The following is a 28000-nucleotide window of genomic DNA, read 5'->3' on the forward strand; positions in this document are numbered from 1 at the left end:
AAAATCTGAAATATATTTTATATATATTAAATCGTGTTAGGGTTCAGTAACTTTCACTACACAGCATTAAGTTGGTGCATCTGATTATCTTTTTTTTTTCTTTTTTTTTTTTTATCTTCAAATCCTATCATATAAACCAGAGGAGAGTTAAAGCAAAAGAAATGAATCAACAAACAAATATGGGCAGGAGAAGAAAAAAAGGAAACTTAAGCAACAGATGAAAGGCCTTTGCCCCACTCCGATGGCCCTCCCCCATCCATCAGTGGAGGGGTGAGCTAGCTCGGACGAGGTGGGACAGACCCGTCCAGCTGTACAGCGCAGTGAAACATAACTTACATATTAGCTCATTTTTACACGTACAGTCGTGATCAAGGCACAGGGATCTTCTACAAGTTTTTTTTTTCTTCTTCAATAAAGTTGTACAAAATAATACATTTTACAGTCTGTACAAGAATAATAGTCCAGCAGTAAAATAAAGACAGACGTACTTTAAGCCAGAAGGGGGTGGAAGTAGGATAGGGAGAGGTGAGGACAAGACAAAAGTAAGTGGGGGGTAGTGAGGGCTGGAGCATGTTTGTTTGTTTGTGTGTGTGTGTTCCCGGGTAAAAGTGTTCAGTACAGTCCCGTTACATGTTTTACTTCATGCTGTCCTTTCTCAGTGTTTGTTTTTTTTTTCTGAAATAAAACCTCTCTTTTCTTTTCTATATGTTGAGTAGTTGTCAAATAGCATCGGAGTGGGGAGTGGTGGAGGGGGGAAGGCTGTGTGTGTGCATATATGTTTGTGTGTGTAAGTGGTGGTAGGAAAGGGGGTTAAATGGTGCACAAAGGCAGATCAAACACACACACAGTGAACACCAACACACAACATGGGGTAAAAACTAGCAAAAACTTAAAGGTTGGATTGTGTTATTACAGGAATATATAATATTTATATTTATATATATACATATTTATATACACACATATATAAATATCTATATATATAGTTAGATTTTTTTTTGCACTGCATGAAGTTCACTGGTATGCTTGAATTTATGCATTGTATGGTACGTTTATCTTTTTTTCTTGTTTTTGTTGTTTTCTGCCATCCCTCCATGAAAGCAGCTCTGAACAACCATGTGGTCTTATGTTCGAGCCATGCGCACATCCACCGGCAGCCGTTACTCCTTGGACACAAAAGAAAGGCTCACAGCCTTCCTTGCATCAGTTCACCCTCCATGTCCATCTTCTGCGTCTTCTATTCCTCCTGATTCATCTGCAGCACGCGTTGGATAAACTACCTCTCTCTCTGGATGATAATTTACTAAATTCAGCCTCTGTGAACTGTTAAAAGCAGGAGGACTTGGCTTTGAAAGGGTGTTTGTTTATGACAGACATACATGACATTAAAACCTATTTAAGGCTTCTAAATGCCATATGCTGTAGCCTGTATGTACCTGCAAGTTTGTGTTCATGTATCTTATAGAGAGAAGGAGCTAAAAGGAGGGGTAGCCTGCACTGAGGGATTCCAGTCTTGACCCTCTTTCCTGGGTCAGAGTGTAATTGAGTGCAGCAAACAGTTCTAGCAAATAGTTGATCAAACTGTTGTTGGTGTATCCATAAAAGTGTTTCCATTAAAAAAATAAAATAAAATAACAACAACAAAAAACAAAAATGCACTTATGTTCACCTGTTTGTTTGTGGTTTTTGGGTGGAAGGGAAGGCAGGTTGTAAGTCGTTTGCTTGTTCACTCAGTTGTTCAGTTTATTTGGTGGTAGTGCAGGGGGTGATTGGCTAACTTGTTGTTGATATTGGGGGGGGGGGGTTAGGTTGGTTGGTAGATAAGTATACCAGACGCTGCTGTCCATCACAAGAGCTCGTACTGCCGAAGGTGCATCCTCTGAATGATGTCACGACAGTCATTGAAAACGCGGCGGATGTTTTCTGTGTCGACTGCACAGGTGAAGTGGGGGTAACAGTAATGCCGTCCGTCCCCGCTGGCTGTGCTGATCCTCTGCAAGAAGAGATTTGGCAGTAAAATAAACAAATAAAATCTTCATTAACTGTTTCATTCTGACATGAAAATGTAACAGTTTCTGTTCTTTTTATTGGTGAAACTTGATCCCATTAATTTTAAATGCTGTTATAACAAAATAAAGGAGCAGCATCTCTTTCTTAAGAACTAAATACATGGTGGAAAAGCAGTAGAATAACAGCCATTTATACAAGCTGTTGAACATACAAGATGTGTAAAAGATATAAAAGATATATAAATATATATAAGAATTTCTGAGAGAATATGATTTTTGTACAAACCAGAAACTCATCCCGAATGAAGTATTTTGCCCTCGTGACACGAGCATCCTCACCTGGCTCAGGTATTGCTGTTGGAAAGAAAAAAGAAAGAAAAAGGTCACATTTCAATTACTCACACCAATGTGATAATTCACAGCAATAACTCTACATTGCACAGAAAGACTATGCCAATAATGGCCAAACCAGAATTATCCTTGAAGGTTGCTGTAAAAGCTCTATGTGTCTATTGTTCTTTACTTAAGACGAACGCACACGCGCACAATTTGTGACTCACACTGGTATCAGTGTCAACACCTCTTACCATCATCAGGTGTAGTGTAGCGTGCAAATTCTGGGAAATACTCTTCAATTTTAGATTTCCCTGCCAAAACCTTCTCAGCAAGCAGGTCCTGTTTGTTCAGGAAGAGGATTACCGAAATGGTCCGTAGCCACCTGTGCAGGGAAATGAAGAACAAGTTCAGTGTCAGATTTCTTCTTTGGTACTTTCTTTTGACACCCAAAGGGTGAGAATATTTTAAAGCTTTTATAAGAAGCCTTAACCACAGTTGCGCTCAACTCATGTTGTGTGACATTATACTGACATAAAAAAATCCACTTTTAAAAATGCTAACAAGACAAAGACCACTGATGGTGTAACTTATCAAACTGCCGTTTTCATTGCTGCATCAGCTTCTCCTCAGCAGGGCTCACAGTGAACATCACATGTCCCACAAAGTATTGGTGTACTTTTGACCCTAACCCAGCAGCCACTATCATTAAGGAGGTTTATCATCACAACTATTTAATACACATGCAGACCAAACAAAAAAGAAACCACTGAAGCTAATTTAATTGCTCTCCAAACCTCAAGACATTTTCGACACACGAACATGAATGGCAAGTGATTTATTCTTTGCTGGACATTGGGGACCTTCCTAGAAATTCAATTCAACAGTCTGCTGATGAAGCAATGTTTATGTGTATGATTGACCTGGTTGAAGATGGGAAAAGTGCTCATGTTCCATGTTTAATTTTTTTTTTTTACCAGTCCAGAGTCAAAAGTTTGATTTCAGGCTCCTGACCTGTTGTTCCAGATGTTCTTGAAAAGGTTAAGAGCTTCCTGCAGTCTGTTGGTCTGATTGTCCTCTCTGATCACCATGTTGTAGCTGCTACTCGCCACCACGAAGATGATAGCTGTCACATCTGTATTACAAACACAAACGCAAAGAAGACAAGGTTTATATAACAATGACTTGAACCACTGAAAAATTTAGACACATGGCTTTGTCTTGCATTCAAATTTAAATTAACATGCACATGAAAAAATAAACTGGAAATAAACCATGAATGAAAATAACTATTTGATTATTTTTCAGGAATTCCAAAATAATTCAGTGTTTCTTGACAACAAATCTGGCAACAAACAATAGGCATCCTACCGTTAAAACACTGGATCCATTTTCTACGTTCATCCCTCTGGCCTCCAACATCGAACATGCTGCAAAAAAAGAGAGTTCAAAGTTTAGTTTAAACGGAAAAGAAGTTTATTTACTGAAAAAGTTCATTGGGATTTAGACAACGTACACACAAAACACACATGACTCTGTCTAAAAAGAAGCTGTGTAATTTGTGGAAACTTTTATGACACCTAAGAAAAATATATTTGTTTCTTTAACGTAAATACAATAGTTTCCTTAGATGCTGTACAAGAAGACCATGCGCTACCTCTTTTCAATCTGTCCATTTGTGGACAATTTATGCAGTTGTATGATTGAAATACATTTCAACTCACTGGAAATTGACTTTGTCAATTTGAAATCTTGTCTCAAAGATCCCAGATGTCAGTACTCTGCATCTCAGCAAATCCTGAAGAAATAAAAAAAAAAAAAAAAAAAAAAAGGAAAAGCGAGAGACAACATAATTTACGGAGAAAACAACAGAGAATTTATATGATGAATTAGTGAAATAAATTTTTAAATATAGACGGTTCACTTTACACCAAGTGGGCTGCAATTCAGGTTATAGCTGAAAATAATAAAGATGTAATATCACCTAAATTACACTCTACATACAATTTTGTGGTGGGATTGCAAATTGAAGATGTTTGACATTTTCTGAATGTACTAAACAGCCACTCTGACATCATGCTTGGCCTTTACAAAACAGTGATGGGTCTTTTTCCTCATTTACAGCCACTCAATGCCCAAATAAATGAGAATATTGTCAGCACATGGCACCATAGGTTGAAGTCCAAACTACTTATTTTCCTGAAATATTTGGCATTGATAAATATTTATAACTGTTATAATTTAGAGCAATCAGAACTTCTCATGTGAAGGCATGTTTCACATGTTTGCAGTTTTTTACATGAAGTTCCTGTTTATACTGGGCCTGCATTTATGTGATATTATTTTAGTCAATGTTTCCATACTATTTATCAATTCAAGAAAGAAAGACTTAAGAAAGACTTCCAAGTAAAGTTACTTTGGAATCAATCTGATTTTTCATACAACATAAGTCAACAATGTGCAACAGGACTAAACAGCAGAGAGATTGGAAACAGACCTTTTAGTATTTTTGCTTAATAAGTGACAACATTGTTGACGTATTTTGTCTATGTTTCAACACTACAGCGCACAGATGTAAGCAGACCTGCTATGTTCGTCATACAGGTGCTTGTGTGCCTCAGTGCATGTGTTCTGCACCTGATCTCACCTGATCGGTGGGTGTGTAGTCGTTGTGCCGGACCACATCAATCCTGTCTAAGAAGCTGGAGAATATAGAAAAATACAACTGATCAGACCTCAGCTACCGTCAATACTGAGACAATCAACCAGCAATATGTAATAAATTCAGTAATGCATTGGTTGTTTTTTTCTTTTCGATGGGGATAACAGGCACACAAACACACCCAAAGGAGTACATCCCAGTACAATAATGAGAGCAGGAAAGATGGAGGACATCAGTGTCTGAATGGCCTCCAGGTGGCGTGTGTTTCCATTCACAGAGAGATCTGAGGCCGCCAGTCTGAGTCACCAGCAGCCGTTTGCTCTGACAGACCAGAGAAGCCTCGTCAATGGAGCTGCTGTAGTAGTACTTGCACAGGAGGAAGTGTTTGTGTGCGTCCGTGTGCACATCTGTGTGTGTGTGGTGGCTCTCTATATGTGCGTGGGTGGGCACGCAGGCCTACGGCGCCTTCAGATCAGAAGAGCAACAAGCCAAACGCATGTCAGTCTTTTGGATGACCTGGCCTACATCGATGCTGCTTTTCAAGGTGTGCGAGATTCCCAGATTTTTTGCTGATGACTCTATCGGGGTGTCAGCTTCTGAAGGCGTGTGCTCTATCAAGTCAGCGCTCAATACAAGCCTCAAGAGGAACCACGATACATTTACATGGGCATGAGTCGCAGAAACAAGACTATTATTTCTCTTGTGTGTCCCAGGCTGGTTGAGAGGAGAGAATAAAGCCAAATGATGAATCATCCCTGCTCATTCATGTGGGCTGCTATATCGCTAAACATGCAAACACGGAACAAATGTTGAGTGCTGCTGAACAGGCCTTTCTCTCACACACACACACACACACACACACACACACACACACACACACACACACACACACACACACACACACACACACACACACACACAGCTTTCCTCACACTGTTTCAGATGTATAGCAGAAATATGATGTAGGAAGAAAAACAAGGGTTGGTTCTGTTCTTCTAGTGGAGAAGGGGAGTGGCCAATTTGTTCATTATCTTTAAGCTACAGCAGCAACTATTGTTAAGTGTCTTCTGAAAATGAATTGATCATATCCTGGTATCCGAGGTTTTCCCACAACTATTCCTCTGGAGGATGATGACCAAAGATTATTGAGTAAGGGAATGATATCTGTATGATCTGTATTAAAATTTAAAATCCCAGATTTGCTCTGTCTGTTTCCTCATATGTGTTACTAGCAAACATTAAACATAAATTTAAATTCAGCTGAACTGAGTTAGTTCAATTCTTTTTACTGGCCGCATCATTTGCCAGATCAAAAGAAAAAAAGAAAAAAGAAAACTAAACTAAAAAACAAAAACAAGACACTGAGATTGTTCATTTTGAATGATGTATAATAACTATAAATTAACAGTTACAGTGTACAATCAATGAAACATCTCACCACTTAAATGTATTTTTAAGAACAGATACTAACTCAGTTGATATGATTGGTGAAGAGCTTCCAATTTCTCCTAATTCTCTAAAAAAGCCACAAAAGCTTTAAAGGATTTGTACCACTGTTCTGGGTGAGGTCAGGTGGCTGCAAACACAGTGAGAGATATAAAACCTACCAGCCTGTTCGATACTCAAACAGCTGTTTTAACAGACCACCTGTCCGCCATTCTTACAGCTGGAAGGACATGACACTTGCTGGTAGCATCCTCTCAGAGAAAAGGTATGTAACCTCCTCTGACATAACTAGGAATGTGGCAGGCAGGGTTGAAATGTGACAGGAGGGCTGCAGGTAACAGACTGAGAGCTGCTCTTCATTCTCGGAATGCAGAAGGGCAGACAGAGGAAAGACGAGTCGGGGGGTGGGGGCAAAGGAAACAAAGCAACACCCATGTGCATATATCCACACAAATGCACACTGAATATATTTATATAAAAAAACTAAACACAACAAAACACAGAGGCAATAAAAGTGGCCGACCAGTCTGCTACCATCGAGCGGTTCAGCTGTTCCCACACCACTGAGCCTCTGCTGTGCTAGCACAACCAGGGCCCACGCTGTCTGTTTCTGCCCCATATCCAGAGCTCAGACCCGGCCAGACTCTAACTGCACCCTCCCACGACATCCCTGTGCAGCGCTCCAGAAAATAGAAGGAGTGACAGGATCTAAGAAGCTACAGCGCCCATCGTGACAGAGTTAACATTCTTGCCTCTGACCTCTGCTGAGGCCAAGCTCTTATTTATCTACAGCTCTGGTCCGAGGTATCCACACACCCAGGACGAGCACACTGCTTCATTTTTAGCAGTTCTCTCTATTAATAGGAGAAGTGCCAATAATAACCGTGCCCATTGAGCTGAGCTAAATAATAATGGCAGCCCCAGTAACAGAGAGGTCTGCGGTACAACCTTTCAGGGTTATTCTGGGGTTGTAGACAGGCTGACTTTAACTCTGGAAATACACACAGGACACTTGTCTGGAGATCAGAAATAGCCCATTTACAAGAAACTGCTTTTATGTAATCCTAAACTTTCTGTTGCATTTTAGTCAAATTTGCAGATTAAAAATAAAATAACAGAAAAGTAACAAATTATATACATTTTTCCTAGTAATTAATTTTTTTGTTTATATTATGTCTCTTTTCAGTTGTTTTTTTTTGTAAATTACAAGAAACTTGATTTCATATTTTAAAAAAGTAATAACAATAATAACAATAAAAAAGGATGAAAACTAATTTTGCAGCCCACTTCATCTTCCCATTATTTGCTGTGATCACTCCTTCCTATGAAGAATCCTGCCTTAAATGGGCTGAGCTGTTCTTTCATTCCATCACTACAGTATGTACCCGATCTTGGACCCGGCTCCTCTTTTGGGACACCTTCATCTATCTGGACTCCCATCTCTCCAGATATACACAGAAACCCTCTGGACTGTCTTAATCCTGAGTGATGTGACAGGAAAAGCACAGCATCCTTCACTCCACCAGTTCCTACCTGCACCACCTGCTTCCCTTCTCCTGTCTATCCCTCTTCATCTTCTCTGCCCCCCCCCCCGTATTTACTGAGGTGTAGCACTGCCCTCCCTGCCACCCAATAAAGATCCACAAACCAGATCCCAGGAAGGGCTGGTGATGGTCACAAACACGCTGAAATAATAAAATATTTAGCTGCAAGCCTATAAGTGCATCAATCTCATATAATGTTGACACCCTGTGGTGTTAAACTATGAGGACAAATGAAGTTATTTATTTATTTTCTTTTTTTGAGATTTAACGATAACATAAAAGTAACATGAATTTTCCCAAGTAATTAATGAATTAATTAATTTATTATTTATTTTTTATTCATTGTCTCTTTTCCTTTTTTTCCCCAGTAAATTACAAACAACTTTACTTAATATTTCTAATAAAGTCATAATAATAATAATAATAATAATAATAAAAAAGGAAGCTATGAAAACTAATTTTGCACTCTACTTCATCTTCCCATTATTTGTTAGAATCACTCCTTCCTAATACAAAATTATCTGAGAATACTGCATGCACGTCCACAAACAGCACAATGTTTTACACTGTGAAAATCTACATTTGTAAAAGTACTGAGATTAAAAAAAAAAAAAAAAAAACACACCATGAATTTGATCAAATACAATGCACAGGTAGAAGATAAGTCTGATTATAATTTTAAATCATATTAACTTAATATTAAGTACATATAAATGGCTTGGCCAGTCAGCATTTATCATTAAACAAGCAATTTATTTATTAATTAATTAAAAGGTATTTTTTTCGAAGCGTGCTTTCTGACATGCAAGTAACTATCAGGGTTTAAGGATTAATGTGAAATAAAACATGACATCAAGGAAACTTTGCCTTGCCTCTGAGCACTTCATCTTTCCACATCTATCCAAAGCCATCTCTAACTCCCAGGTTGTCAAAAATAATGTTAATATTTCACAACATAACAACAATAGTTCAAAACAAGGGGGTATGAAAGAAAGTCTTGCTGATTAATAAAGAAAACTATTTGATGAATTGATTTAATATTTCTGTTTAACTCAGTAAAATTGGCTAATTAGTTTAAAAATGTTAATATGTAAGAAGACTTTAGCAACAGGTGGAAGTGTTAAAATAAAAAAAAAAAAACAAACAAACAAACCCAAATGCTCTATGAAATTACAGATATCTGAGAATAATCAATAATATGTGAATTGCATTTTAAAGTCAGTCTTCATTTGATACAGATAATATACACAGAGTTTCATGTATTATATTATGTAAAGATGACCAAAAGGCCATACATTTTTTTCTAGATACTATGAACAGCAACTTTCCACAGCATTAAACTGTATCATGAAGTTAAACGGCACAACTTGAAATTTGAATTTAAAGCAAATTCCAGTTTTAAGCTCAGAAAAGAGTGTGCCACCTTAATAGGTAATTTCAGGAAAGTCGACTCACAACTTGAAATTTGAATTTAAAGCAAATTCCAGTTTTAAGCTCAGAAAAGAGTGTGCCACTTTAATAGGTAATTTCAGGAAAGTCGACTCGATCTGTGCACGAGAGAAAAACTACACTTTCATGAGCTTCAGAAACAGACAAGTCAGAAAATGGTGCAGGAACTTCCTCAAAAAAAAAAAAAAAAAAAGAGGGGGGGTGGGGGGTGGGGGGGGGGGGGGCATGCTGCACGGCCCTCCAAGCAGAGACATTACTGCTTCTCTGCACCTTCACACTGTGAGATGACCAAAACCAAACACTTCACAGGCCGATCCTTAATCAAACACACGCGCACGTGCACACACAGCACATTCAGAGAGAGAGAGCGAGGGAAAGAGGAGGAAAGAAAAGAGAGAGGGAGCTGTGTCTGACATTACAGCGCTGCTCCAAAAATAGCTCCCTGGCGCCCTGGCCTCCAGCTCGGTTGTCATGGCGACAGGACCACAGGCACTATAAATAGACAATCGGCTCCAAAATCTTGTGCGACTGGAGCGAGGCCAGAAAGAGGGAGAGAGATGGAAAAGAAAGGAGGAAGGACAGAGAGAGAGCGAAAACAAGAGACCGGCAGAGAAGAGACGAAAGAAAAGAGAAAGAAAGAAACCAGAGAGATATGGAGAGAGAGAGAGAGGAATGCAGGGAATGGAGGGGGTTAGAGAGCAAAGAAAGACGAACAAGAGATTTAAAAAAAAAAAAAAAAAACCCAACAAGATGAATTACAGAAGTTTAACAAATAATAAAGAGACCAAAGATTTAATGAAGACAGACAAGAAAAACAAGATGGAACAGCAAAGAGCAAAGTAGAACTAAAGACGGGATACGCACAAAGAGAGAAAATACATTTAACATACAAGAGAAATTAAAGAGAAGGGAAAAGATGAAAACAAACAAAAAAACTAAAAAAAAACCAAAACAAAACAACACAACATACATAAAGCAAAGAACAAGTAAAGAAAGACCAGACAAATAGAGATAGAGAGGAAACAGCAGCTTCACACTGAGAGCAGCACAATCACTGAATTCACACAATAAGAGAAACACACCTGCACATCTGTAATGCCACAATAAGATATGAAACCACCCCCCCACCACTGTCACCAAAAACTGTCAGTCAGCACCCCACCACCCTCCTCCAGTCTGTCTCTTCCCTTCACTCCCTCAGTCCTCAGTGATGACTCAAAGACTCAATCGCAGCCATTTTCTGTCCCTGCTGAAACACAAATACACATCGCAGAGGCAGAGAGGGAGGGAAAGAAGGAGGGAGAGGAGTGAAGTAAATCAGGGGGACTCCGCCACATGACGGCACATTATCGCAGGGACAAGATTTCAAAGAACGGACACAATAAACAGAGCAGCGCCGCTCAGCTGGTATCACAGCCAGGTGACACATAACGCAAACAGACGCAGATACAGAACGTACAGAGGTGCACCGCCACGCTCGTCCTGTCATGTTCAGGTTTCTGGAAAACACACTCACCATTCAGGTTATCTAAAGAGCTGCTTAGGTGTTCCAATCACAATACTACAATACAATAACAGACTGAATCGGATTAGTTGGCTTTAAGTCTGCTCTCACGTAACACATCCCCATATGACTGAAAACCAATGGTTACCTACTTAATGAACGGTCTACTATTCTTCCGAATAGGTTTACTCTATAAAATGTGCATTTTTAGTGCAGATGGAAATGTTAACTGTGAAACAATGCAAATGAAAAGGCCAGTCGCAGGATTTTAAGAATGGTTCTTTGATATCGATTATTTTCTAAAACATCCCAAAGACAGAAAGTTCAAAAGGTTTAAAGTTACAAAGCTCATTTTATACAACTTTGTTCACTGCCCACAAAAAACATGTGTCTAACTTCTTATACTGAACATGTTTTTTTTATGACTTTTCTTCGGGCAGCATATTTGCATCAGTTTTCTCTGTTTAAAGTTGCTCACGAATATCTTTCACTTCTCATTTACAGGAACAGTTCAACAATTTGAGCAATGAACTTGTTTGCTTTTTGATGAGAAGCTTGATGCCCCTCTCATGTTTGTACAGTAAATATGAAACTACGACAGGAAAATGGCTAGTTTAACGAAGAAGTAAGACTGGAGACAGAAGGAAGCAGTGAGTGTGTGACATTATCTCCCTATCTGCGCCTCACAAAGTCACTAATTCAACAAACACCTCCTTAGGACAGTTTTAGTCATTGAATTGCTTAATGCTAAATATGCATTAGCCAATTCTCACAATCGGCTGCTATAAAATGTTTGTACGTTTAATCACTAAATGAAAAATTACTAAAAAAAAAAAAAAAAAAAAAAAAAGAGAGAGAATTGAATTGTAAGAATTGAATGTGTAAATATCTTTACAATAAAATTGGATTTTAAAGACATATTTCTTCTAAGGATCTCTGGCATGATTTGCAAGTGAGAGGAAAGAGCAAATATTTCAGGATCTGTGTGTATCCATGCAGATATCCATGCAGATATCCAAACACAGAGGCCTGACAAACAGGTTTCGTCTTGTGGGACAAAACAAACCCTTTGCCTGTTATATTGCTGGGGGACACTGCTTCTAGCTATTATATGACTTTCCAAGTTGGAGCATCCCAATCCACTCCGTCTGAGCTCAAAATATCCACATGTAATAACAGACAATAAATGGCCTGACAAATAAGGAAGAAAATAAAAACAGCAGCATCATAAAAAACAAACAAACAACAAAAACAACAGGAGAACGATGGAGCAAAAAGACAGCCGGGCATTGTCAAACAACAAAGCATCAGTGCCCCACCAACTTCTTCTTCCCCCCTTTTTTATTTTCATCAGCACATGAATTAGATGATATTTGTCTTTTTAAAAAAGGGAAAGGCTGACTCTGACTTTTCCTGTGCTGATCGCTGGTTGACATTTTCATGTAATGATAACAACCTTCATCAATAATGCTGAAGTTGCCTCTCTCCTAATGCACACTCTCATTCTTTCTCCTTCTGCAGCAGGCCTGCTCTATAAATAGCTCTCCCCTCTCTCTTTCTCTGCTTCTCCGTTTACATAAGCACACAGAGGGGGGAGGGGAGCACTTCCGGTCTGGCCACCCAGCCCAGCATCTGATCCATACCACTGGGGCTGCTGGGTGTGGAGGGGAAGGAGGGGAAGGGAGGGAAGGGGAGGGGAGGGGAGAGGTCCTGCAATGCAGGAAGCCCTTTCTTTCTCGATTCCAATTTGTCTCTTCAGTCCTTTCTCTTTTCCAGTTGCTCCGTCTCTCCATTAGCTCGCTGCTCAGACTGTTTGCAAAAACTTTTCTTACAAATTAGGTTTTTTCATAATCATTTTACAGACTGCCCCCCCTCATATCCTGAGCATAGGGCCAACCAAGTATTGGAAGTCCCAAGGACACAAAGTCGCCAGTGTGGCGTAACTAAGTACCAAGTCAGTGTCAGTAAGTGCAACTAAGAATTATTTCCATCATCAACTAAAGATTATTTTCACAATTCATAGGTTAACATTTGATTGATAAGATTATAAGAGATGAAAACAAACTGAAAAAATACTCACAGCCCCATTTATTTCAATTTCAAAAACTAGTTGAATGACTTTTATAGTAAATGTATTGTTTGAGTCATTCAGTGAATAGTTTGAGGTTGCAGCTTCTGTTTGCCACGTATGGGTCCAGAGTAAATATCTTTAGGCTGTGGACTTTGGATGAGACAAAACAAGACTTTTGATGTCAACTGGAGCTCTATGAAATTTGTAATTGACATTGTTCACTATTTAGAATGAAGATTAATGGAGGAAATTATCAACAGATTCATGAAAAAAGAGAGGTTGCAGTTAGATCCAATATGAAGTAGTTGCGACCGTCCCCCCCCGACAAGCTGTCAGAGTAAAAATATCACTCATGATTTAATATATCTGTACAAACACTGATAATGCAAGTATGTTTTGAGAGGAGATACTAATCACCTCTTCCACCACTGGATGAAATCAAATGTCCAAAAAACCATGATGACTTCATACATGCACATGGACACACCAGTACATACTGTACACAAAAACACATGTACACAAAGAAGAGAGTCAGAGTCAGCAAGCCTCCACCCAGGCTTCATGTGACCACTGCATGCCTTACAACAGAGGCAGGCCTGACTGAGATAAAAAGGCGGAGAGGAATATAAATACCAGACAATAAAAAAAAGAAAGCCCTGGAATCAGCGGGGTTAGGACACTGAGCTGCTGTCACTGACAATATACAACATACACACCAACCACAAGGTCAGTGTCTTAGTTGTGGAGCAAGACTGATATCTGTCCTGCAACCAAATAGAAGAAGGTATGTGATGGCCAACCAATAACAGTGCAACCACCGCAGCAGCAAAACAAAAGCACCAAATTTTGTGAATATATCTGGAGATATTCTACATTCATACAACAAATAATTGGACAATTTGGCACCATTTTATAACGACTCAGGTGATCTGAGATCTTCTAAGGACCATGAATGTCTGTAACAAATAACTGACCATTCATCCGATATTTGTGCAGCTCTATGTTGACAACCATGGGAAGTATATTGTACTTTTAGTCTTGACTTTTAAATACCAACATTATTAATCATGATTTTAAACAAACAGAAAAGGATTGTGCTGAGTTCCAGCCACTGCAACTTTATGTTTAGCGTTCACCATCACGTCATGAACTTTCACACCTTGCGCTTTCATAAACCACATGGCAAAAACACCAAAACCCTGTACTGCACACTCGTTGAATTTGTACAGTGGAGAGACACACACACACACAAACACACAAACACACACACACACACACACACACACACACACACACACACATAGGTGAACTCAACAGCAAAAACAAACTAACCCCCCACCCCCCCCAAAAAAAAGCAGAAGCAAGCCTTTGGAAGCCTTGAAAATATATGCTTAATAGCAAGTGTATGCAAGGAGGTGAACAAACGAGACTTACTACTGCGCACAGTCGATGAGCTGATATTCATTGGACCTTTCCCAGCAGGCCCGCACACCCTCATCCTGCCAGAGGATCTTTGCATGGTCATAAAACTCCTGCAAAGACACAGAGGGATGAACAACTTACCACACCTACAAATAACTGCAAGTCTGGCTTCGAAATAAATATGTGATTTCACAAACAGAGGTAGAGCGAAAGTGCAGAGTATGTGTGAGGAAAAGAAGGAATCTTTAAAAAGAAAAAGTTGCTGTGGGTTTAATTGTGCCATTGTAACAGCTTCCATTCTTTATATTTTCTGGGCTTTCTAGAGAAGAGCAGAAACCATTAGTTAATAAATACAAAATGAATCCAAAAGTGTTCATATAATTAAATAATCATAAGCAAAAATACCAAAACATTTGCTGGTCCAGACTTCTCACATGTGATTATTTAATTTTGTTATCATAAATGATATCAGAGGCAATATATTTGAGTAAACATATAAAATATATCTCACGAAAATGTGTTGGTTGGAAAATCAAAACAAGATCAGAAACACTCAACAGCAGCTATCAGAACTTTTGTATTTTCTGAAGTTACAGACAAAACAATGAACCCATTGATGAAGAAAACAATCAGCAGAATAATCAAAGAAAGTAAGTGCCTGTTTCAGTCCTGAAGAACGGAGAAGAAGAAAAGACACAGCTGTGAATATTCTGCAGACGGTTAATGGTTCACTTCAAAGACTTGTTGGGGAAAAGTGAGAAAACTGGACTGATATCTCTGGACAAGCTCATTTGTTGTCTGGATTTCAAAAGGGTGAAAACCTTTAAGGTTGTATGGAAGGAGGCACTGATGTTCCCTCGTACAGAGAGGAGAGGAGCAGCAGATGAGTGGGCTCCGACAGAAGCAGGAAACAGAACAGTTCACCGAGTTCATGAAGAAATGGAGAGCTTTGTACTGACACAAGGCTTGGCTGTCACAGCTCAGGGGCCTATCTCCTCACTACGATCTTTAGTTGGTCACATTCAGTACCGTGAGGCACAAATAAGCCATTATGACTCAGCGAGTTAAACTTTATACTCTTAAAAAACACTTCATTCAGCTGAGAGTGAGCAGGATTCGGCGATGCCCGTCATGGCAGTGACACGTACGGATAGATGAATGGGACGAAGTGACGCTTCCATGTAAAACTACGAGTATTTCTTGTTGTTACAACAATGTTGTCAAACAGGAGAAACGCAAACACATTGTATATATATTGTATATATGTATATATATTGTTGTTTCTTCTGCCTGTTTTTATTATTTATTGTTTTGTGTTTGTTTTTTGTTTTTTTATGATTTATTGTTTTGGGGGGGGGGCATTTACTAAACTATTTATCAGAACTGCACACAGATAAACAATAGTTGCGAGTTTCGTTTAACAGTAACTACAGGAAAAACTACTTATTGTAATGTAAGTGATTCTTTTATCAACATGGCAGTCAACTGCCAAAGTACAAACAATTAAAGTCACACAGGGATAGAGAAGAGTGTACATAAGCTGTGGATTTCATCATAGGTAAAAATTACAGCTTAATATTTCAACCATGACTTCAGAGAGTGACAGACTTTTTGGGATCAATTCATCACAAAACAAACTAAATCAACATAAATTTAAGAAAAAAGGAAAAAGGAAGCAAGTAGTAGATACAGCAACCAGATCCAGAAACAAATTTCATTTAATTTCAAGAGCAGAGGTCAACAAAGTCAATTTCTCTAAGTCACCCGTTGTGACTAACTGAGTGTGGGTTTTTTTTGGTTTGTTTGTTTATTTTCTTAAATTATGAAATATCTAAGCAGTTGGCCTGAAAATTCTATTTCTTTGATAGAACTGGACTGAGGAAAGATATTTCATGTAATCCACTTGGTGACATATAAGCCAAAGATTTTCACTTACTGTATGCCAAACTGTTGGGTTATTATGATAGTTAACGTGAATTCAGTAAGAAAAAAATTTGGAAATAGAAAATGTGCCACTTGACAGTTTCCCTTTTTTTTCGTGGATTGTGCGGAAAAAACAAAACAGGAATTTCCAATGCAGTTAAAAGCTTGAGGAAATTAAACCAATATGCATAATGATTGTAAATGACCTCAATGTTCACCACTCAGGGCTATGACATTTGAGTCAAAGTTGTTTTTTTGTCTGTCAAGGTAATTCGACTTTGTGTCAGTTTATGAACTATTTTTCATGATCCTTCCTTTTTTTGTTTTTATTTAACTTGAATATGAGTGGATGATTAAAAATTACCTGCTGGGACGTCAAGAACCTTAATAACACACGTATATATAATTTTTTTTTTTTTTTTTTAGAATTTGAACAGTCCTGCTTCATGTGAACATCTGACCTGCGGCCTAAACTGACCTAGCCAGATTATTTTACAAAATGCCAGCAAAATTTGGTTTTGATATTGCAAATAAATTCACAACATATTGGAGGAGATCCAAAAGATCCAGCTCAATTTCATGGTGTTTAATTGTAAATTCATGTAACAGAGAGAAAAAAATTATTCCTTTATTATTGAAGAGGCTTTGATTTTAACTCACGTTTGTCTATATTTAATTTTGACACTATTTATTTAAATTTGTTGTACATCTGTGAGACTTTGGAGACATCTTAAAGATTTCCTGCCGAGTCACTACAACCACCTGAGACTTCGCTCCAGTATGTGGAGGGTTAGCCAACTCTTCAATGTGTAAACACTTCACATACAGTCTGGAGGAGGGATCCCACCTCTGTTGTTCTTAGCAAATTTTTTCTCCTTCTAAATGTTTTGTTGTTTTTTTTTTGTAAAATCAAGCGTTTTTCTGAATAGAGAGTGTCTTCAGCGAACTGTGCTATTACTAGGATCAGTGGGCACGGCAGCAATCAGTCTGCAAGGAACAAAAGGGCCTGAACAACAGCTTTATTTTAACTTACAGAAAGACGTAGCGCATTTTATCATTAATATATGAGGAGAGAAAACGTACCTTTGGTTAATAATAACTAGGAGGATTATTGATTAGACATGTTCAAAAGGAAATCAAGAAGAGACTACAGAGATTCACTCTGGGCCTCGCGCTTATTCTCTTTGTTTCTTCCTGCCCTGCTGAAGGCAGAGTCAACCAGTCCAACTGGTTTCCAGTCGGCCCTCAGGCCAGACAGGGGAGAGCAGGAAGAGGAGGAGATGATGGCAGTTTAAGAGGAAAGGCTATGCCTATCAGATCGATTAATACTATATTCTCCAACCCACCAGGAATCCTTGCATACAAGTCAAACCTTTTGCCTGTGATACTTCAATTAAACTTAAACTTTAGGTAACTAGCTGCAATACAGACACAACAGCTTCAAATTACAAGTTACTCTGCAGCTTCAATAGCTGTGTTACCACCTTTACACCTGTTCTGACTCTGCAGACCGGGCTAGTAAGAGATCAGGATCAGATGCTGGTCTCACCCCAAGCTGTGAAACCAAGGGTCATTATGAGACAGTCCTGCATCATAAATTTGCCGTGACGTAACAGAGACAGCATCAGGAGACTTCCTTTTGCTTACCCACAAATACCCACCTACTTCACTGGAAATGGCTGAACACGAAGACAGTGTTAAAAAACCCTAAACAAACAAATGCAAACAATAAATCACACTTTTAACACTAAAGCTGCCCTGCTGGCAAAAACAAGGCAGTCATTTTCCTCTTCATAAACCTGACAAATTACCATATTGGAATATAATTAAAATGCAGTTTAATGACTTAAATAGTGTTACTTTTTTAATTAAGTTTGAAAGGTAGGTTGATAGGTGCAACTTTTCATTTTCATTATGATTATTTTGCAGGGGTGGACAGTAACAGAGTAAATTTACTTGAGTACTGTACTTAAGTAAAGTTTTTGAGTATCTGTACTTTTCTTGTGTATTATTTTTGGGGGATGCTTTTTCTTTCACTTCACTACATTTGATGGACAAATATTGTACTTTTTACTCCACTACATTTCTATTGATGCTCTTGTTACTCGCTAGATTTGTGCTAGTCTAACATTACACGTTCATTGTTTTTAATTGTAATTGTTGTAACACGCACATGATCCTCATCCTACCTGGATTATTTCTCCAAAACGATCGGCTTATTTTACTTTATACATCGTGGCCGTATTATTACCTGGAACACGCATTAGCTTGTAGCCAGAGTTTGGATGTCTTCTGTGGACATCACTCCTCATCAGCGGTGGAGTACTAAATTTGCGGTCAATATCTTTGTACAGATATAACGCCAACAGCTTAAATAAATTCCTCTTCACTCTCACTCTCTTTGACAGCTGTTTCTGACAAAGATAACGTTTTGTGTCGGGCTTTAATACAAGCTAGGCTAATGGACGTTAGCATTAGAGCTGGACAGTTAGCTTACGTTACAAGCTAACTGCCCTGTTTCTTACCTTGCTCTACGTTTCTCGTCCCAAATTCACCATCACCACCTTTTTTAAAATATTTGTTTAGAAAATTTCTTAGCCCTTTATTTTCTTCTTCTCTTTTCCTTTCTAATCACCGGATTGATGCTGACCGGACATTTTCCTACCGAACAGACAACAGAAAACAGCCTGGCATAGCAACAGTAACCAAGGGGGGCGGGGCTTGGCGAAGGATCGGTGGCCAAACCATTTGTTTGGGGTGGTTGAAAATAATGCCACTCAAATATTACATAACCTTTTCATAAATAGGCTTATTTTGAAAAATTATTCCATAATTTAATGAGGCCAGTTCTCCCCCTCTACCCTGGGCCCAGGACAGCAGACTCGGTTGTCCCCCCCATTATCGGCGGGCCTGGCCCCGCCCACTGACTTTGATGGGTGAGTTTACGGATATTATAAATTGACTGTAACAGGACCATGAAATAATTAAATAGTGAAATTATTACATAGATTTTTACAATTAATTAACTGGTATATTAAATTCTGTCCCTTTTTCCTCCATAAATAAGTCATCTCAGTGGGTGATTTGTTCTATTTTTTTCCTGATCCATATTCTCTGGTCTGATCTGGTCTAGTCTAGTCTCCGGAGGGGTCCGGTCTCCAGAGGTCTGGAGACATGTTCAGGTGCCCACACCAGGAATCGAACCCCCAGCACAAAATAGGCTCAGCAATTGGGAACTATATTGAAATGTATGTTGATACTTTTGGCACATGAGATATTGTTCTAAAACAGCTGGTTAATATCCACACGGCTCAGCTTTAGGGGATCAGACTTCGGGTCTTCTGTCCTGAGTCTGTCGTTCACTTGTCCCATGGCTGCTGTGCAGTGTGACCTGAGCATTCCCCTTTAAGCAGGTGGCCTTCTGGGTAATGTGTGACGTCCTCAGCACGTAACCATGTTGTGTTTTGCGTACGCTTGCAGAGAAGTGTGTTTGTCCCTCTCTGCGGTGAATGGTGTGAGAAGTAACGCCAGCTGTAGCCGCCGTAAGCTTTATAGTCAGTGTGATGAAACTCATAAAAGTACTGTGTTGTGATGTTGAAGGAATAAAGCCGGTCCATGTGTTCACCTACTCCGCCTCTCCTCTTTTGTGTGTGCGAGATTAGCCTGGACTGCTAGTTACCATGGTTACCATCATCAACAAGCCAAGCTAAGGTGAAAAAGACTTAGCTTTATAGCTAGCTACACTAGCATAAGCTGAGCTAGCTAAAGTGCGGAGCCGCGACTCTAACTCACTGATTCTCGCCTCAATTTCTGCCGTCATCCTGCATCTATGACAAGAAGCACTACCATAAAAGGAGGCAGAGGAGGAACTGGACATGGAGCACAGGACAGTCTGTTAATCAAGGCGAATAGCAGAGACAGCAACACGAGGTAACACACAGCACAACCAGCAGAGACCGGACCCCCACAGACCCCCCGGAGTTTGAGAGTGTGTTTATTGTGTCCATATAAAATATGTTTTGTACAGACGAGAGACTAGACCAGATCCCCCCAGTGACCAGAGATTAGACCAGAGGTCTCCAGCTCCGGTCCTGGATATTTCCTGATTCAAATGAGTGACTCCTGATCAGACTTCAGCAGAGCTTGATGATGAGCTGATCATTTGAATCAGGTGTGTTGGAACAGGAAACATCTAAAACCTGCAGGACAGTGGCCCTCCAGGACGGAGCTGGAGACCTGTGGACTGGACCGAACCCCTCCAGAGACCGGTTCTTTACGGCCTCTTTAACTGAAGGTATGTTTTAGCTGTAAACACGTCTGCAGCAGAATCACATCAGTGTATTATATGACAATAAAGCTACTTTCCTTTCCTGAGGTATTTTTTTAAATACTTTTACTTAAGTAATATTAAGCTACTTTAAGTAAGCTACTTTTACTTGTATTGGAGTAACATTTGACAAGGAGTATCTGTACTTTTACTCAAGTAGTCTGTCTGCCTCTGCTATTTTGCTGTGTGTTTAACAATTTATCATATATTTCAGTTTCCTGATGCAGTACATTAAAATGTTCTGTTTGTTCTATTATTATTCTCAAGCAACCAGATTCTGAAGGTCAGGATCGAGTTGGACAGCATCAATCAGATGCCATGGAGGAAAAAAAAAAAAAAATCAGTTCATTGAAACTGAAAATTGAAACATTGAAAAAGATCCAGAGGGTCTCAATAAATGAATGAATAAATAAATATGGTCCAGCAGTGAGAGGTGCACTCGCTGCCTCTTGGGCCTCTGGGAGCAGACAGAGTCTCTGTGTTTTGGAGGATAAGTCCCTCCAGACACATTTAAGGTTATTACAGTAAATTAGTGTTAGTAGGCGGCGTGGATCTCTCAGGTGAAACACTAATTCAATTGATGGCCTCCCAAGTGGGAGCACACCTGCTAATTACTGAATCGCTGTGCAAACACACCAGGCAGGTTCAGAAAGGCTGCTGGGTGAGGTACCCCACTAACCTTAACCCTAAATCTGTAGAAATCTAGCAGATCTGCATTATCATCTGAGTAGCACCCAGAATGGGATTAATCATATTAGCACAACTCATTTATTTTTTCATTACTCATTTGGCTGTTTAGTATCAAAAAACGAAGGCCAAAACCAAAAAATGTTTCACTTAAAGTGACTTCCAAAAATTAGCAAATATTCACGTTTTGCATATAAATGTGACAAAAGTTTTGCTTCGGATGTTGGTCTGTACATCATAATGTGATCATAAATGTGTGACTCTGATGCTTGAGCCCTTTCATGGACGTTCGGCTGACATTAGACTTTAAGTGGCTGTTAAGATGAAACTGCAGTATCAGTTGAAAGAAGAGCGAAACAAACGGTTCTAACAGTGAAAGAGAGCCGATGCAGCCCAAAGAAAGAAAGGCCAACTTACTGAAGGAAACTCAAAATCCTTCTGGTTTACTTGGTTCAGGACATAATCGATTCGGGATTGGTTTGCAGGACAAGCTAGCTGGCAGGGCGGTGTGAGTGCATTCATGGCAGCCACGATCGTCTGCACAGAGAGGACAAAAGAACATTTAATACAACAATCAATATGAGCCCTATCAACACTGAGACACTGACAGTGCAACAGGGCTAACAATCACCCCTTTTACACCACAGGAGCTTCCTCTCAGAGCTACATGAGCAGAAAAAGAGTAGATGCTCAATATTTTTTAAAACATCCTGAAAACTGTTGTTGGCAATTGTTTTATGAAGACTTTGACTTTTTTTTTTAAATATATAATTTATCCAAATCACAGGACACTGTTAAAAGTGAGGTCCATGATTTTTCTGTCTTATTTTTTTGACTGAATTAAGGAAATTGGATCTTCCTCAAAATTGCTGAAAGACTCCATGAAAAATCTCAAACATTTCAAATGGGTTGAAATTTCTTACCTCTATAGCTTCTTTAATGTTGTTTTTAATATCATGAATTTTCTGTTTTTTCTCCCTGTAAAGGACAAAGAAAAGTTGATGATAATTTTTCAAAAACAAAAGGATCAGTTTGAAAAGTTAAACATTACTGACCTGAGCAGTGAAGGTTAAACATGAATTCAGTTAATCATTTTGCTGATAGGTTAACCAAAAGGGCATGAAAATAAGGCTGCATGGAGACATTTTCCTAAACTTGGCAGAATATATTTGGTTTTTAATCAGGATATGGATCATGTAAATGTACAGGATCTTTTTTTCTAAAATACAAAGTAAACAGCTTGTTAAAGAAAACAAACAAACAAAAAATTTTGTGAACATTTTTGTTTAGTAGAAATGTGCTTTGTTGTCAGCCTTGAAGTAAATTATGTCAGATATTAGTAATATTGCCACTCCAGATGTACAGATCGTTTTATTTGCACATCTTGAGTTTTGTGTACTTGCGCAAACCAAGAGAAGCAGAGCTTGTCTTAATTTTGGACGAAAGATTAATTAGACAGAAAACTGCAAAGTGAGGGATTTCAAGTTTGATTTTGAGTTCCAAACTTTCAGGAGCACAAAGCAGAATCTGAAGTAATAAATAGCAGGTGTTCTAAAATGTCCTGAGAAAAAACAAGTTTGACTTGTGAAACTACGACTTGACATTGAAATTCTCCAAAATGAAACAGGGGTTTCTAACATCTCAGGCTATTTTGGTGCAGCAGGCTACTTAAGCATCAACATCTCAATGCGTGTGTATAACAGCGTTAGAGTGTATTTTGCTCAAATTACAGCAGCAGCGTAAAGCCTGACATGAAGTTTGTCATACTCTGGATCAGCAGAAGGAATTCAAAAGAAAAGAACAGAAGAGTATGTTTTGATCAAGAATGTGTTCTGTCCAAAGTGACTTTGCTGAAAAAAAATTAAAATAAATAAAAGTCTCAGCATAACAGCAAACAGCTGTAATTAAAAACCCTGACTTAGTTCACTGCGGAACAACATTAAGTTTCAGATCAAAAATATTTAGATTGAAATAGATAAACCTCTGTGTAAGTCAACGTCCTTAAATAATAGTTTTATTGTGTTATATTGACAAAGTTAACTTGATTGTCTTGTATTCAGACTTTCATTGTTGCAAAGTTTTCCAACAAAAAGAGAATAAACCTGTCAAGCTGTTATTGCTGCTTTATAGATGGAAATTAGAATTTTCAAGCATGGTTTTGTAAAAGGAATTCACTAGTCAATGTTACATTTATAGACAATTTTAATATACAATTATTCATTAACACAGCAGTTAAACAAAATGCCTAAAAAATCTACAGTTTCAGCTTCTCAAATCTGTATAATCTACTGGCCTTCTTTTGAAACAAATGGAATCTTTTGAATGTAATTATTTGTGTTGCCAAGACAAAACAAAGATTTCCAAAGATGTCACGTGTGTCTATGTGAGAAAAACTGATACTTTAATAATTGATTAATTGCTAAAATTCCCTTGGGTAACAGAACAAAACATCCATTTGCCACAAGCTAATCTCACTTCAACTGTGAAATCCTTACTCTTATCCATCTCCTACATGACTGTGTTACTCTGTCATCTCCTCCTGGTCTCAACCTCCTCATCCTCCCAGTCCCTTACACAGACTGGCACCAAATCAGCACCCGAGGGTGAAAAAACCCAGCAAGGTTAAACCCCATGGCCCAAAGAGAGCAACAAACACTGAAGGCTAAATGCAACTGGGGGAATCACAGCTGAGTGTTTTGGTCTTTAAAGTAGAGCATCTGTGAGGAGCATCTGTTCAACATGACCCAAAAATAAGCACATGATGATGTCCTGCTCCTCCTGATCTTACTCCAAACACCCCTTTCTAGGAAATAGATGATTAATAATAGACAAATGTGACTTTTTTTTTCCATTGCCTCAACGTGGTGGGATTTGAGTTCTAAGAAATTCACAAGACAAGGTGGCTTGAAAACACCCAGGGCAATGTTTCCATGAAAACCTGACACAGATAGAGCACTCTCTTAGTGTCACAAAACTTTGACTATTTACTCAAAAACACTGCAAGCATCTGCCCAAAACATTTAACTTCATTCTCTTTATTCGATCACATTGTGTCCATCGTCCATGTGCAGATAAGGAAATGAACATAAAAGCAAAGCAAGTGACAGTAACAGTCATTCAAAGGGAGTTTTCCAACTGATAACCAGAACAAATATATATATCACTGTCATTTTACAAAGGGAGAAGGCTGCTAATTTACATCAGACTGGCCAAACTGTCTCAGGACACTAGAATACATATTTCAAAACAAAAAGATAATCAAAGTCTGCTCTGTTATCCCCACAGCATACTCTGGTCTTTAGGGGAATGCTTTACTGGAAAAAATCATCATAATCAATCAGAATATTTGCATATAAATTTTATTGTACCTCTGTAATAAATCCAGCTCTATTGTGCAATGCAGTTTGAATGATTATTTCAATATGGTATAATTATGCAGTTTCAACATTGAATATATAAAAATCATTCCAGGCACAATACAATTCCTCCAACCACTTTCAGTCCTTTAAGTCTTAGATATGTGTCTTCTAAGTTCCTATAGCCGCCATTCACAACCATTTTACTGGGGGAGAGGTGCAGGGAGTGCCTTCACCTGCTTGACACAAGCATCACCAACACAACTGTATATATTGAAGTTTGCTGACCTACAGACAGAATGAAGTAAAGCAACACTTACTCTGCATTGAAGCCATTAACATGCAATATTCGCATCTGCTTGACTATCGTGCTTTTCCCAGATTCACCGGCTCCTGAAAGAGGACAGAGAGATGTGTCAAAAGATGTTTGTAACTGGACAAAATTCCTTTAAATGGCACAGAGTAAAATACCCAGGATAAGAACTTTTTCTAAATTAAGTGGATAATAGTTTAAAACTTGTCACTGGATCCCTGGAGGAAAACATCTTTTTGGGGTAAGATTAGAAAAGCAGAGGATGACATGAAAGAGCTACAAACTTGATGCATTTCACAAACTTGATGATTTTATCCACACGTAAATTGAATGTCACGGCTTTGTTTAAAAACACAGAGCCCACACTGTCCCACATCTAAACTCCTCAATCCTTTACAATACTCCACATATAAAAAAGAGAAATACTGCGAGGGGAGAGAACTTAAAAGAGCTATTTAAGGCATTGGATAAGGCCTTTTCTTCAACATGGTGGAAAGTTACCAAGTATATTCAATCAAGTACTGAAGTTTACCAGCCATTAGTTGCTATTTAACACTTCTTCTGCCCTTCAAATTATGACTTTGTTTGAAAAAGAAAAAAATCTAAAAACAAACATGCAAACTAACAAAAAAAAAAAAAAAAAAAAAAAACTCTCCAAAGAGGTAAAATTATCCATAACTAACCAAAACATAAGACAAATTTAAAAACTAGTGGACAATTCTTTTTTTCTTCTTTTCCGTTTCATTGTTCACCTCATGCTGACTTATTTCACATTATTAAAGTTGAGTCAAAACAATATAACATCAGACAAGACCTTTGCACTGATGTAAAGGAGTTTGCAGAGTGTTTGTATAGGTGCTTTAATCAGTACCTTCAGCATCAGGAGTGAGGAGAAGAAGAATCGGCTTTGCTGGCAAACAAGATCAACTATGATTATATGTTAAGTCTTTTGTTGTTTTTTTATTTAACTGCTGGATAACAACTGTTGGGACCTAATAAATACTTTCAAAGAGTCAGGAAATGTGATTCAAGTACAATAAAGAGACATGAGGCAAAGAGAAAAAGTCCTATACGTGTCCTTGCAAACTGAAAAAGAAAGAAGCCAGAACATGGCATCGACTAACCCAAACACTAGCAGTGTGAAGCTGCAGGCCTTTTATTTAGAATCTGGGAGCTAGTAATCCTAATGGTAATACTAATTTGCTCTCGATAATCAATGAAATTTAGTAGGGTACTAATCACAGTCTTTGATTTATAGATGTTAGTATGACATGGAGACATATATGGGGAAACTAGTATAGTAAAATGTGCTATGAAGTTAATAGAAATGCTTTTTAAGGATTGATAATAGAATATCCATGTAATGAGTGGCTGTTGTAGAGAGAATTAGACAAAGGTGAGTCTGAAAAAGAGTCAAACATGAAATCTATACTCCTGAATTACTCAAGGTGAGGATAGCCTTCATCTCAACTGCACCAACAAACAAAAACCGTGGAGCAGAAGTGAAACAGTGTGAAATGTCTGTTGGTATCCTCCCAGCCTCAGCACGGTGTCTGACTCGCTGTCTGTCTGTCCACCGTCTCTCACATGTTCTGTAATCATGCTCCATAATAAGCCATGAATAAAGGAGACAGGCCTGATTTTCAGGCTTTCCTGTAGCCTGTAAAGATGCTGCAAACCGGCGCTGTAGTGACTTCATGTCATTGCATCATTTGTGCTTCACTGTTAAAGACTGAGTTGTCGTAAACATTATTTTTTTAAGAGCACAATCTGAAACTATGCTATTCTATGTGTTTAAACAGATGGAAAATATACTTGTATGGTTTGGTGGGTGCAACAATTCAATACAAAGAGAACCATTGGCCCTAAAATGAACACAAACACACACACACACAGTGAGTAATGATGAATTTCACAAGACCTACCTAATAGTAGCAGCCGGTGAGTCGCTCGGTATATCTGCTTGTCTTTTTGGAGCTGCTTCTCTATCTTTTTGTTGGCTTCCCTCTGTGCCTTCTCCTCATTTCGTTGGTCTTCAGTCTTACTATTGCCAAGACAGCCCATCTTCCCAAAAGCCCAGTGCAAGGTTCAAGGAAAGCCAGGGTGGGTGGGCAGGTGGGTGCCGGGAAAAAGGAAGGAGGGAGGGAGGGTGTTGATCAGAAGCAAAAAAATAAAAACAAAAATCAACGGATCCTAAAATCCCAGAATGCCCCAGCAGAGGAACGCCTGGCTCAAAAAACGGTGGGACATATATGTTGCCCGATGCAGAAGAAACAGAGGGTAACCCCCAGCAGGCTTTTGGCACAATATGTGTGGATGGATATGTTTATTTACTGGCAATTAATCAACAGTCAGCTTCGTCAGAAAGGAGCAGGGCTGTCACAGGCTCGATTCCTGGTGTGTTTCACTGTCAGTCCGCAATGAAGTCATCAACATGGAAAATGAGAGTGGCTCTGAAATTTCCAGCCTTGCAATGCACATGAATGGACATCGATGGTCCTGTTCCTTAGAGGCCCCCCCCCCCCTTTTTTTTTTTTAATTCAACCACCAGCTTTGTAAGGTAAATAAATTTAAGCGCTATTGTGTTCTTATTCTCTCAGTTAACCTCTCACACTGCCATCCAATTCATTTCCACTGACTAACTAAGAAGTCCTATTTTGTCAGGATTTTTTCTCCCTGCCCCACCCCCACCTCACCACCTCCTTCAGAAATATTAATTTTAGGTTAAATGTGTGAGGAGTTTGTTTAGAGTATCCAAATAAAGAAAGCACATTAGAGGGCGGCTGGAAGGAAAGCAATAAAAGAAATCTATATTTCCTCCTAAGATGACGGCTTGTGTGTCCGTCACATTAAACCCCTCTTTTGTTTGTTTGTTTTTGGAGGGTGGAGGGGTGGGTTGTCAATAATATCCTGTTTCTATCCGATGTCAAATTTATTCCTTCTTCTTCTCCCCC

The 28000-nt window shown here is 38.8% G+C and overlaps 1 protein-coding gene across 1 annotated transcript; it reads right to left on the reverse strand.

The window, feature by feature from the left end:
- Window positions 1–47: 47 nt before the first annotated feature.
- On the reverse strand, window positions 48–27999 carry LOC115043431 (guanine nucleotide-binding protein G(s) subunit alpha-like). The gene is made up of 12 exons (XM_029501879.1): window positions 26972–27999; window positions 25054–25126; window positions 22301–22355; window positions 21795–21914; window positions 14453–14550; window positions 4990–5044; window positions 4067–4140; window positions 3714–3772; window positions 3357–3477; window positions 2597–2727; window positions 2296–2363; window positions 48–1993 (listed from the first exon to the last, which is right to left on the reverse strand). Exons 1-12 carry the CDS (start codon window positions 27108–27110, stop codon window positions 1847–1849), a joined length of 1140 nt encoding a protein of 379 aa, XP_029357739.1. The 5' UTR covers window positions 27111–27999; the 3' UTR covers window positions 48–1846.
- Window position 28000: the final 1 nt, after the last annotated feature.

This window comes from Echeneis naucrates, chromosome 5 (genome assembly GCF_900963305.1).
Source record: "Echeneis naucrates chromosome 5, fEcheNa1.1, whole genome shotgun sequence".
In the NCBI taxonomy this organism is placed as follows: domain Eukaryota; kingdom Metazoa; phylum Chordata; class Actinopteri; order Carangiformes; family Echeneidae; genus Echeneis; species Echeneis naucrates.